Source organism: Passer montanus, unplaced genomic scaffold (genome assembly GCF_014805655.1).
Source record: "Passer montanus isolate IOZ18808 unplaced genomic scaffold, ASM1480565v1 scaffold60, whole genome shotgun sequence".
NCBI classification, from domain to species: Eukaryota; Metazoa; Chordata; class Aves; order Passeriformes; family Passeridae; genus Passer; species Passer montanus.
Genome location: NW_024371038.1, coordinates 3,539,748 through 3,552,240, shown reverse-complemented (window position 1 = coordinate 3,552,240; position 12,493 = coordinate 3,539,748). Strand labels below are relative to the sequence as shown.

General features: G+C 38.5%; 1 protein-coding gene across 4 annotated transcripts in view; it reads right to left on the bottom strand.

Moving 5' to 3' along the window:
- The window catches only part of RPAP2 (RNA polymerase II associated protein 2), a 30,986-nt gene that overhangs the window by 18,367 nt on the left and 126 nt on the right, over positions 1-12,493 (bottom strand). For all 4 annotated transcript variants that reach the window (XM_039727171.1, XM_039727173.1, XM_039727170.1 and 1 more), the window contains exons 2-10: positions 11,617-11,662; positions 10,892-11,006; positions 10,113-10,211; positions 9,019-9,084; positions 7,699-7,787; positions 5,486-5,521; positions 3,607-4,543; positions 3,196-3,290; positions 1,304-1,384 (exon numbers count right to left, since the gene is read on the bottom strand). In XM_039727171.1, coding sequence (XP_039583105.1) covers positions 1,304-1,384; positions 3,196-3,290; positions 3,607-4,543; positions 5,486-5,521; positions 7,699-7,787; positions 9,019-9,084; positions 10,113-10,211; positions 10,892-11,006; positions 11,617-11,662 — 1,564 coding nt within the window. The remainder of the gene's footprint in view (positions 1-1,303; positions 1,385-3,195; positions 3,291-3,606; positions 4,544-5,485; positions 5,522-7,698; positions 7,788-9,018; positions 9,085-10,112; positions 10,212-10,891; positions 11,007-11,616; positions 11,663-12,493) is intronic.

Below are 12,493 nucleotides of genomic sequence, written 5' to 3'. Positions count from 1 at the left end.
CTCATTTGCTATAAACCACTGACAACTTTATATTCACGCCCCATTGTCTCTGAATAGCTAAAGTAATTTAAAATAGAAGCTCTGTTTTTGAGAACCTCTGGGCCTTCTTAGATAATCAATCATTAAAAAGTAGTTTGAAAGACACCAAATATAGTTTCTCCACTTTTATCAATCCATAAACTGAAGTGACTGCTAAGTATTTAAACTGCAGAGCAACTAAACTGTTTTAAGACACTAAGATCTTTCTCAAACAACAGGTATCTATACACTATATGCAAAAACATTTTCACTGGTTTCAGTGGTGTTGTTAAACGAAAAGGCAAGTCAGAACTTAAAAGACTGCAATCACAGAAACAAATTCACATAGTATCAATGTTTTTATTTAAAAGAGATCATGCACAGAGTTACCAGAAAGGAAGAGAGAACCTTCCACAGGAAGAAATCTTGCAGACAGACATCTGTGTTTTAGTGGTGTCCTTCCACACACAGCATTAAATCATAAGAAATTGGGTAGAGCTGGTTTCTATTCACCAAAGCCCAGATTCCTTGTGGCAAATGCTACATGAATGAGTTTTGGAAAACTCATGTAAACCTCATGCAGGTTGAGGATGTGCAAAGGATGTTTCAAGAGTGACAATGTACACACAGTTAGCAACTGCTATTGCTTTTTTTCTGCCAATACTTGAGGACACAATCTAGGTCCAGGTTATGAGAGTTGTCTCCCAAAGAAAACCTAAAAATGTTCAGAGAAGTTACCATTCTCTTTGCCCTCCTTTACCTCACTATTTCCAAATACTGTCTTTAGTTCTACTGACTGAAGCAGAAGCTTCACCTATGGTGATGGAAGTGCCCACTAGATCTACTTCCCTTTGAAATCAGGAACAAGACAGATCCAACTGACTGACTCTAGAAGTTAGTGGTAAAAATTATTAATCAGTTTAAAACCATTTAGCCCAGCTGCAGGGAGCTAGAGCAAAAGAAAGGGACAGATCTCAGAAACTCACGCTTAATAGGAGGTGACGAGGTAGCAGAACCTTTAAAAGACTTACCAACATCCTCCAGAGACCACTGGCCTAGTTTTTAAAAATCTACAAATACTCCTGGTGACCTAGCCACTGTCAGGAGCAGGGAAAGGGCTGACTTGTTAGTCCACAGGGAACGTGACATCACCTACATGAACACACAGCAAGAGAAGGGCAAATCTGCAGTAGGGCCCTCCTCTCTGTGCCCAAATCACAAATCATTCAACAGCAAGTTTAAGTCATCAATTTATAAAAATCTCCAAGTAAAGACCAATACTCACCGGAAAGTTTTGACAAGATTTTTTAGCTCTGTGTAGACATCACCTGAAGCAATGTGAAGAGGGCCCAAAACTGCAGATAATCTAGAAGGCAAAAGACACCAGTCACTATAGATTTTCCTCTCTTTCTCATTTCTTCTGAAGTAGGCCTTCTACCAAAGCTTATCAAGGTTAGTAAAAAGGAAAAGAGATTGACTTCTGTGCAGCAGGTCAGGCCTCTAGTTTTCATTTCAGCTCTCTCTGTGCACTGTTTGAGCCAAAATCTTCACTTCACAACCACTTGTTTTTAAAAATAAGAAGCTCTAGTTCTGTGTGAATGAGAAGATTTAAATATAATTCTACAAACATATACTTACTAGTTTCACCTTTCAGTTCTGAAAAAGTATTTTTACAGTTATGAGGATTAGAACTACAGGCCTTATAAATTTTTTTGAAGGTTTATATTTACTTGGCTCAAAAATAACAATACAAAAGGAAGCTGCTTGTCTAAATGGGGTATTCACACATAATATACCTGCTAACCTCAGACTCACACAGATGCAATAGAAATGTCAGTCCACTGTGAGATTGGTAGATGAAATCTACATGATAGTTACCAGAAAAATTCAAAAGAAAGAAAAGGACAGGTTTTCTCCTTACTTATCTGTGCATAAAAAGGATAGACCACACAAACTGCACATACTCTTTAACCAGTTGTCAGCATTCCCAAATGATGGAAATAACATCCTTTGTTTTTCACATTTAGGATTAAACTTTTGCCTCTATTTACTTGTTAAATAGTTAAAATTCTCTTGTATTTGAATATCCAGTGATTTGCATTTATATGCACATAACACTTACTGCATCAGTATTCTGGAAGACTGCATGTTTTACAAAAACTGAACACAGGATTCTTATGTTGCTGGGCATATTCATTGCTTTATCACAAGGAAAATTATCTCTTGATTGTGACAGAACAACTGCATCAGCTCAGGAAATTTAAAACAATCAACATTTACTGACAATACACTTGGGGGATGGTTTGATTCCGTATTTGTGGCCTATCCACACATGGTGCAGGTAGAGAAAAACAGAAAGGATTTTCTTTTTATGGGAGATGGGGGGTTGGTTGTGAGGTTTTAAGTTAAAAAAAAAAGGCTTCTGCAAAACCTAGTTTGGCTAGGTAACACAAACTACAATGAAAGAAAAGTAAATACTCCTACCAAAACCAACAGAATCATGACCTTCAGTCATTTATCTGCACTGGCTTGACAATGAGAATATTTTCAAGATCCTCCCAACTTTGACAATTTAATAATTCTAACAGCTACATCAGAAATGCCTTAATCTCTTCTGTGTGACTCCAAAGCCCTTTAATGTAGGTCTGATGTTTGCAAAGTTTTAAGATCCAGTTCTGAGGGCTTTTAGTGGTTGCAGCTAGAGGCATACTGATACCAGCCATCCAAACATGCATTAGAAACTCTCTCTTTGTAAGACCTATGCTTAAACAATTACAAGCATTTGTTTACAAGTAACAGTATACTTAATGTACAAGTATTTGAACTCCTCTCAATAATTTTCAAGTTTTTCTGTCTAAACTTAAGTAGTTGGTACCTACAGACTGCAAACTCGCACTTGCAACTGCACTACAGCTGACTGCTGCAGAAATAAGTAAGTCCTCCTGAACTTAAGTAGTTGGTACCTACAGACTGTGCAAACTGGCACTTGCAACTGCACTACAGCTGACTGCTGCAGAAATAAGTAAGTCCTTTAGGGAAACAATGGGCTTCATCTATGACTAGGGCCACCCAGAAAGAGCCAGGCCCATCCTTGCATGTGTTTGTTACTTAAAACAAAAAAAGTGATGAACAAGCATGAACTTCAGACTGACATTCACCAAAATAAAGGGTACTTACGCTTTTCTCAGTTTTTCAAGGACAATTCGCTTCCTAATCTGCATTTGTGCCTTTGAATCAACAAGTGGGAAGGTGAGATCTTCCTGTTGATCATCCTGTATTAGACAAGAAACTTTAACAGCTATAACCTAGTGTTTAGCTGAAGTCAGTACACCAAAAAAGTCACAGACAATCAATAAATATTTAAACACTAAATAACGCTTATCTCTGAAAAAGACAACCCCAAACAACCATTTTTTAATGGGCAGACACTTGCATAATGTGATGCAACATACAGTATGCAGCTAATGGTACTTTCTCTTTCTCCATGTGAGATACTTATCCACTTATGACAGCAGAAACAAAGTAGTAATTCTTTGAAGGTCTATTCAGGCTTCACACAACCTCCACACTGTTACACCAGACACTTACTTTGTCTTTGCTTGGATGTCCCCCTGCTTGCGCTTGCCTCGCTGCCTCCTCAGCCAAGACACACCTTCCTTTATAGAACTCTCTCACTCGGATTTCTAGGAACTCTGTTTCTTCTTTTAATTTTTCATAACTAGGCGCAGACTTAACTATTCCACCTGAGCCTGTGAAAGGTAAAGAGTAGTTCAAACTGTTTTCAGACTCCCCTCCAGCAACAGTGTTGAGATCATCAGCTGTATCTAAGTCATCCTCATCAAGCTCTTCAGTCTCCTGGCTGACAGATGCTATGCACTCTGATGAGCCCAAAGAAGTATAGTTTGGGCCATAGAGAAATTTTAAAGTTTCCTCAGTTCTCCATTCCATAAGTGTTTGCCTAAGCACATCTAGTAAACTGCCTTTAGAATTAACTGGATGCCTCAGTTCAGGGTTTTTATGTTCTGTTGACTTAGCTAATATTCTTTTAACATGTTCCGCTCCTCTTTTGCTCACACCTAGAAAAACTATCTGTGATCCACATGTATTTTCAAAGATTTCTGAAGCACTTGATCTCCCAGGAGCAGTATTGTCTGAAGGTGGTGCAGTTACTTCATTATGAACAGAGCAAGTGTGTCTTTCTTCCTGAGTGTCTAATTTACAATGAGAGAGTTGTTCAGTGGCTTCTACCACATCTGCATCTTCAGTTTTAGGGCTGGCCTGGATCTTCTGAGCATGCTTCTTTTTGAGGATGCTTTTTCTGTGCAGTTGCTGTGCAAAACTGGCTGAACTTGACTGACTTCCTGGTAGGACAGAAGAAATAAATTCTTGTTCAGTATCAGTACTGCTGTCACTGGCTGTGTCGTGAGAACCAGGTTCACATGGATCTGAAGATATCCTAGGGTTTTCAATGTCAGATGCTTTAATTACTTCATCACGTAGTTTCACCTCTTCTCCAGACCGTCCACTACAATAGAAAACACAAGTCATCAGTGAAATAAGAAATGGCTTTTAACTGCAATAGTTTCTCATTCTCATGTAAGAATGATAAACAAAGCATTTTTCCCCTTATAACAAAAGTGTAATTTTTTGCCTTAAGAATCACAAGTGTTCTTCTAAAAGCCTTCTTGAACTCTAAGTTGTACTAGTCTGCAATCAAAATGACAAGTGAGTTCTCAGCTGATTATTGGTAGTTAGAAAAGAATAGTACAAACAAGATATTATTACAGACAGCAGAACAATGTCAGACTTAGCATCATGAATAGTGCAAGTTTAAAATGAAGACAGGCATGTTAACATATATAGGAATATAGTACCCTTAAATCAGGGGGACAGCTGAGCTGTTTCAGCATATATAAGTTTGCCACCTAATGGCAATGTGTTGCTAAAGAAAACAAAGTTGCACAATGCACAAACGAGGTACAGTGAGATGACAGAGTAGCATGATTTCATTTTGGCTCATATAAACCTTTTAGATTACATTGCTAAAGAAAACAAGCAAAGTTGCACAATGCACAGAGAGGTACAGTGAGATGACAGAGTAGCATGATTTCATTTTGGCTCATATAAACCTTTTAGATTAAGAAGTACAGAAGCTTTCATCACATATAATTGGCACAATTTTCTTTATAAAGAATAGATGGCATAAAATATTCAAAGTACAAACAGTGTATTTGTTTCAGATTTCAACAGGCTCAATTAAGACACACAATCCAAGAGCAGCTGTACACTAAATCATACAGATCAAATATGCTGGGTTAGAATCACAAAATGAAAAAAAATTTTGCATAGGCTCTAGTAAGGTCTTTTTTACAACACAACAAATCAAAGATTCCCTTTGCATCTGCTATGATGCAAAAATTTTTAGCTATAAGTGCATATAACAACAAAAATAAATTGTTCAGTGTACCTCCGTCCCTCCTTCAGCAGCTCTATGTCTGGAGGTCTGGAAAAGGAAAAGAGAATGAACATTTGCCTGCTAAATCTATTGTCTTGAAATACACATGAATACAAAAACTGTTGAGTTTGGAAGGGACATCTGAGGATCTTCTAGTCCAACACCCTCTGTTCAAAGCAAAGCTAGCAGGAGGAGGTTTGTGCACGTGTTCAGGGAGTGTGACTCGTGTGCCTGCAGCACAAAGCTGTTGCAGTGAACACAATTTAAAGCAGTCACCAAGTCACATAAAGGTTTGCCAGAAAGGACCTCTGGAAGGCCCTAGTCTGATCTCCTGCTTGAAATGCAACTGTCACCAGCACTGGGCTAGGTCAACCACAAATTCATGATGTTTAAATCTTGAAAACCTCCAAAGACGGAGATTTCAAAACATTGCTGAGTATCCATTGCTGTTTCATTCCACCATAACCTTAATACAGTATTTTTCCAAATGTCTAACCTGAACCATTCATGTGATTATCTGTGGCCATCAAAAAGAACACCTTGGCTTTGTAATCTTTCTAACTTTTTTCAACTAGGTGTGCTGCTTTCAGATCACCCTTTGGTCTCTTCTTCAAACAAGTGAACATGCCAAGATCCTCATAGATCATAAGGTTCATATAATAAAGATAATTCTGGGCTATTGATAGGAAAATGTTCCAATTAATGTAAAAATAAGAATATTCATTCTATTTTTACTGATTTTAAATTTTACTTTGTTAAAAATTAGGCTGTCAAGTTATATATTTTTTAAAAGAAAACAGTTTTCAAAGGTTTCCAGAAACTTAAAATATTACTAAACAAATTCTGAAGAGTTTCTTTCCAAAACCCTACTTGCAATTAATCTACCTCAGTTATGAGGCAGCATGACATTCCTATTCCTCTTATCCAATACCAAAAGTTAAAAATCTAATGTATCCTATGACTGAAAGAAAACCTTTTAAACAGGCACTAAATGCAAGTCAGGGTACTAACACCTTTCATTTTGTAAAAGACCCTGCAGGAAGTTGCACCACTCATATCAGTAAACTGAATTTAGAAACTAACAGTGATAACATAGAGTGATTTAAATTATTAGCTCCATATAAGTCTTTTTTGGCGTTTTAAGTGGAGGTTGTAGTCTCTTCTGTCAAAGGAATTTAAAATATTCTGCTGTGTCAGTGTGTATTGGTGTGTGCACATGTATGTGGTTGTGCAAAGAGGTGTAGCTAGCCAAGAACTATCTGGGAGTTTGTTGGTTTGTTTTTAGAAAATACTGCCTCCCCACCAGCACCCACAATAAATAATTAACTATGCCAGGCATAAAAGAACTTTTGTTGTGAAGTATAAAGGGAGATTTTAGAAACACTTTTCTTGAAGACAGCAAAACATTACCTCAAAAGCACTGGTAAACTTAAACTTTTAATGAAGAGCCTAGTTTTACCTACTAGAATACCTCAGATCTGATGAGGCTGCTCTAAAGCTCTTCTCTGCTTGATCATGTATTTCATACACATCTAACTCCAGCTAGTTTCTTTTGTTGAAACCCAGGGACTATGAGAAGTAGCATCTTGGAGAATGAAAGCTGAGTAAATTTGCTGAACATTCCCTATGCCAGTCTTTGTTGTTCAACAGTGACACCCATTGGCTCCACTGATTATTTGCAAGCCCGTGTTCTGAGATGGGAACATGGACTGCATACACTGTTCCAAAATGTGTATTGCAGGAAGAACAAGAAATAGGCAATCTGAAATTTAGATTGGATAATAAAACCTCCTCATGTTATAGACTGCTTTCAGATGAAAGCATTCACTGTCTAAGCTTAAGATCAATGCCAAGTGCTGTGCTAAAATTAGAAAATCTCTTGTAACAGAGTAAGATTATTCCAACCAGTTTGTAAAAATTCAATCCCAGTCAGTCCATTTTAAAGTTAATAGGAGCTGACTGTTTTTTCTGACTAGTCTGCCCTCTAAACTAACATGGTCACATCTACTAAGTGGATGAGAGTAGTACTGAACCATGCCAATTACTGTAATCCATACAGCTACAACACTTTTAAAACAAACACCATGCTAAGCTAACATGTTAACATCAGCTACTTCTGCTTCAGCCAAATCATTTTGATGAGCTGCAGCTCTTAATTACCACTGCAGATGCATAGAGAAATAATATTCTCAAAAGGTGCAATGAATGTATAAGATTATACTTACTTTTCTTCTTCTCTCATCCACACTGGGCTTTTGGAAATCTGAGCTTCAAAATATTTAGATGCTCTATAGCAAAAGTTGCTGCAAAAGCACTGGCAATGAGAGAAAGCAAGAAAACACGACTAAGGTCAACTTTAATACAAAGAAAGGCACAAAGGTAATTTCTTTTAATGCCTGTAAAATTAACTACCCATACATGTTTCTTTTCAAGCCTGTGGCCAGGGTTTTAATTTACCTAAAAACCCAACCTATCAAATAGGTCTATCCCATTCTGCACAAGCCACATTTAGCTGCTTCTTTCCTCCCCATTTTTCTGCTTCCTGCACTTTAATTACACAATGAGAAACAAACCAGTGTTGGATTCTATATAACAGTACTTTAAAGAAACCCCAACAAACCAAACTGTTCAAAGAGGAACCCATAACCCAATATGCTGTTCACACACTTTGAAAGACATACAATAAAATTCAGATGTCTAATAATGACAATTTTTGTTAGCAACAGAGCCTGGTATTTTGTAATACTTAGAACAACACCTAAAAATCTGCAGCAACTTTGAAAAATTTATTTGCAAACTTGCATCATGAGGGGAGAAAACAAAGCATCCCACTTCTTGTTGGAGTCTTGCCTGATTGCTCTTGAAAGCAATTCCCAAAATTCTCTGTATCCCAGAGTTTTAATCAGAGGAAAGGAAGGCATACTAGTGACACTGAAGAAATTTGTTCTGTAACTGGAAACATTTATGTTACAATTTAGTGTCTACCTGCCTGTAGGTGATTGTGTATCCTGTGAAATGGCAAAGATGACTGTCATGCAACCACGTGTGAATATGCTTCCAGAAAGAAACATTTTGTGAAGAGTTAGGTTTTATGCTGAAAAGTCCTCAAAAAAGAAATCTAAATGTTCCCCAAAAAAGAACACTAAGGGATATGTAAGATGTAACTTGTACTGAATTACTGCAAACTTCAGTGATTGACAAGAATGTTCACTTTGACCCTACTAAAGCTCATCTGTGCTGGAGCAAAATAAAGAACACTTCTTCACAAATGCCTTTAACACATCAGCTGTGCCACATTCAAACACCTATCCAAGTTAAACTTTCCATCTTATGTTTAAGCTTAGAAAACACATGGATTTTGTCTCACCAAAGATATCATCTAGGAAGTGAAATGCACACAAAATTTCAACCGTTTGAGAAAATGATTTTCATAAGAACCAAACATATTTGCCTCTGAATCAAGCCACTATATGAATGGTGTCACAAAATGCATTTCTGATGTTGCCACCATTAAACACGTTCTAGAAATACACTTGTTATCATACCTTTCTTTCAGTGATATCATAAACTCTGTTCGTTTTTGTTGAAATTCTGTACTTCTGCTTTGGCACCTAAAATAACACAGTTTCATCAGCAAGACTGTCAGTTCCATCATGACTACAGAGAAAACTTCATTCTTAATTCACAAATTTGGGTATGTGCAATATATTCTATTTAACTGAACTGCATACTACAACCACCTTTTCTCTCAGTTCTTGTGATGTTGCACCTTTCCAGATGTAAGAATGGCAGTTTAATCATATACATCTCATTAATCAGAAAAAGCAGCTCCACAGCTGTAAGAAAACCAGTGCTGAACATGAAATAATGGAGCTGCCATGGAAGAAGCCTTCCTCGTGTGTAAGTGCTGAGCAATTACAGACAGGTCCCTCCTTAATCCAGATCTATTTATATGCATGTGAGGCTGAACTGTCAGACCCCCACCACTACCCAGACAAACCCAGAGGAACTTATGCAAACTGCAACAGTTTTGAAATTAACATCTAAGCAAATAGATGAAGTCCAAACCAGTGAATTGTTTTGTACATCAGTAGATTGTTTTCAGATAAGTACATGTAGCACTGGTATTACATCACAGGTTATCTAACTGACCTCTGAGTTCTGCTTAAGCTCTCACACATGCTACCTAAAGAGGGGGGACACAGTTGACACACATTTTCATAGCAGATATATATGCATTCACATAACAATATCCCTGCATTGTATTATTTTTCATTTCAATCTTTTCATAGACACCTGTTGCTACACGGACAGAACAAGATTTCCAAGTTTTCCCATTCACAAAGGAAGGCCATGAAGCCACAACTTGTTCATCTTTATCCCTGTCAGAAAATATACGCAGATTGTGATTATGATCATACAGTAACTGATTCTGTCATATAATAACTGCTGTCTGCTGGTCAAATGTCACCTTTCACTTTAGAAGGATTATACTGAAATGGAATTATATAATGCCCAGCTCCTTACTTGACAGTAATCTGTGCTTAATATTCTAAGTTTGAAATTAAAAAGAAAATGCAAGAGAATAAAAATTGTGAAAAGATTCCTTTGATAACAGCATTAAGGAGAAGCAACTTACATTTTCCAGCTTATTCTGACACAGAGGATAACCACACAGTTTGATGATAGACCGTTCATCAACAACGTCCTTATAGTGAGATGGAGTAATACATTTTCCCTAAAATGACAGGAAAGTAGTTCAACAACAAATACTGGAAAACTTGTACTCAAAACAACCCTTAAGCATTTAAACACCTTAAATTTTCTAACAGTTATCTGTTAAGTTTAACAAACAACATTGAGAACATACACAGCAGAAAAAGTAAAAGGGTAAAGAGAGAAGGAAAACAGACCTCAGCATTTCTTTTTTACATATACAAAACCTTCACAGTTTTGCCTCTAGTGTGGCACCTATTTTTGTAATTTTCCTCTATTCACACATTTTGTACACCTATTAATCAGCCTACTTACAACCTTTTCAACCTTATTCTTAAGAATAATCACACCATTCCAGCAAAACTCTGCTGCCAGATAACTGTGGTGCCTTATAGGGACTTTGTGTGAATTTACAGAGGGTGTGATGTGAACCTAAATTTTTACAGTTCACCTGTCAGTCCAGAACCACAGAGGTATAAACAAAGGCTGTGATAGAAGGGTGAGGATTCATCAATGTACACAGTCCTGCAAAACTAGGGCATGTTTTCACTACAGAACCCTTAAAAATATGGAAACTGTTACCAGAGCTGGTACAAGAGGGAATCAACGGTTTAGCTATTTCAAACTGCAGCAAATTGCTCCAAAAACTTTAAAAAGTACCACATTAAGACACAAAACAGTATAAAAGCTTGTAACACCTACACAATTTAGAAGGAACTCTTCAGTTATGTCCTCTTCCAGGAGCTGCTCAACAACAGCCAAGGCTTTTTTCTCACATTCAATCTTGTTTCTCAGCGCAGCCTCCAGATCTGCTTTCCTGTAACAGAACAGACACTGAATGACACAGAGGGCAAATTTCCATAAACAATTTCCAATTGTATTTTTATCTTTTTTTCTGAGATACAGCTTATATTTTTTTGTATCACACCATGTTGGCCAAACAAAGCAACAAGTAACTGGACTAGTAATTCAGTTACAATTACAAAGGGTTATATATTTTATATTGGTTTGCTTTTCTTGCTGGTCAAGAAAAGTATTGACTCTTACTATATTGCAACACACTCCCTAAATTTTCTTGCAAGAGGGAAATCCAGAACTGGCTAGACAAAGAACCTGGGACAATTATTTATGGAGTGTAGTCAGGAAAAAAAGGAACTAGTAAAGAAGACAGCAAAAAGCAAGCACTACAGACTAAGGAAATACAATTTTGGATGTTAGATCATAAACTTTTAGTGTATTACACAATGCTTAGATGTGCATGCTGTTAGAAGTTACACAGCATCACTCCAAACATGCTCTACGTGATGCTGATGCTGGTGATTTACTGAAGTTAATCGTGGTACTCTGAGAAAGCAAAGCCTCTGCAGCACAGAGACTGGTGAGGCAAAACAACACAAATATCACATACTGTTCCTCAGAAATTATACCTCTGAGCAGCATCTTCATTTTTCTGAGCAGCTGAATGCTTATTTCCTAGAAATCAAATATACAAAATATAGAAACATAAATATACAAACATAGAAATATACAAATATGGAAATTAGTGTACTTTCTTAACAGTGGAAGATGTTGGAACCTGAAAAATATTAAACCTCTAAACTGTAAGCACAACCAAGATAGTTTTTTAGTAAATATTATTGCTTTTGATGGCTGTGATTTCAGTAAGCTGGTATGCAGCAACCGGTTAGATACACTTTTTAAAGTGTGAAAACAGACAGCCCCAACTCGTCTCATACTCTCATTCACCATGTTCTGTATACACAAAAAAAGGGAAAAATTTCTGTCGGTAATTTTGTGCCAGCCGCACGCCCCGTGTCTCTCTACCCAGCGGGTAAAGCCCAGTTTTCCCCCGCACCCCACTGCTCCAGTGCCGTCCCGCAGCTGCCCCGGCGCAGGCAGGGCTGTGCTCGGGCCAGGCCCAACGCGGGCACCCTGACACAGAGCCGCTGCTGCCGCTCTCGCAGCCGCCCGGGACGGCGCCTGACCCAGCTCCCGACCCGGCTGTCCCGGGCCGCTGCTCCCCCACGACAAGGGCAACAGGCAGGACAGACACCGGGCTGTTACCCTGCGAAGGACGCAGGGCTCAGCCGCACGACCGCCGCCACAGCCCGTCCCCGCCGCTCGGGGCGGGCCGGCCCCTCACAGCCTGAGGGGACCGAGGGTCCCGGCATCGCCTCGTCCGCCTCATCACGGCCCTGCACTCGGCCCGGCAGAGGCCCACAGAGCCTCCCCTCGGCTCGGCGGGTTGGGCGAGTCCGCCGCTCTGCCGGCCTGGGGGCGCAGGGAGAGCCCAAAGCGCCAGGC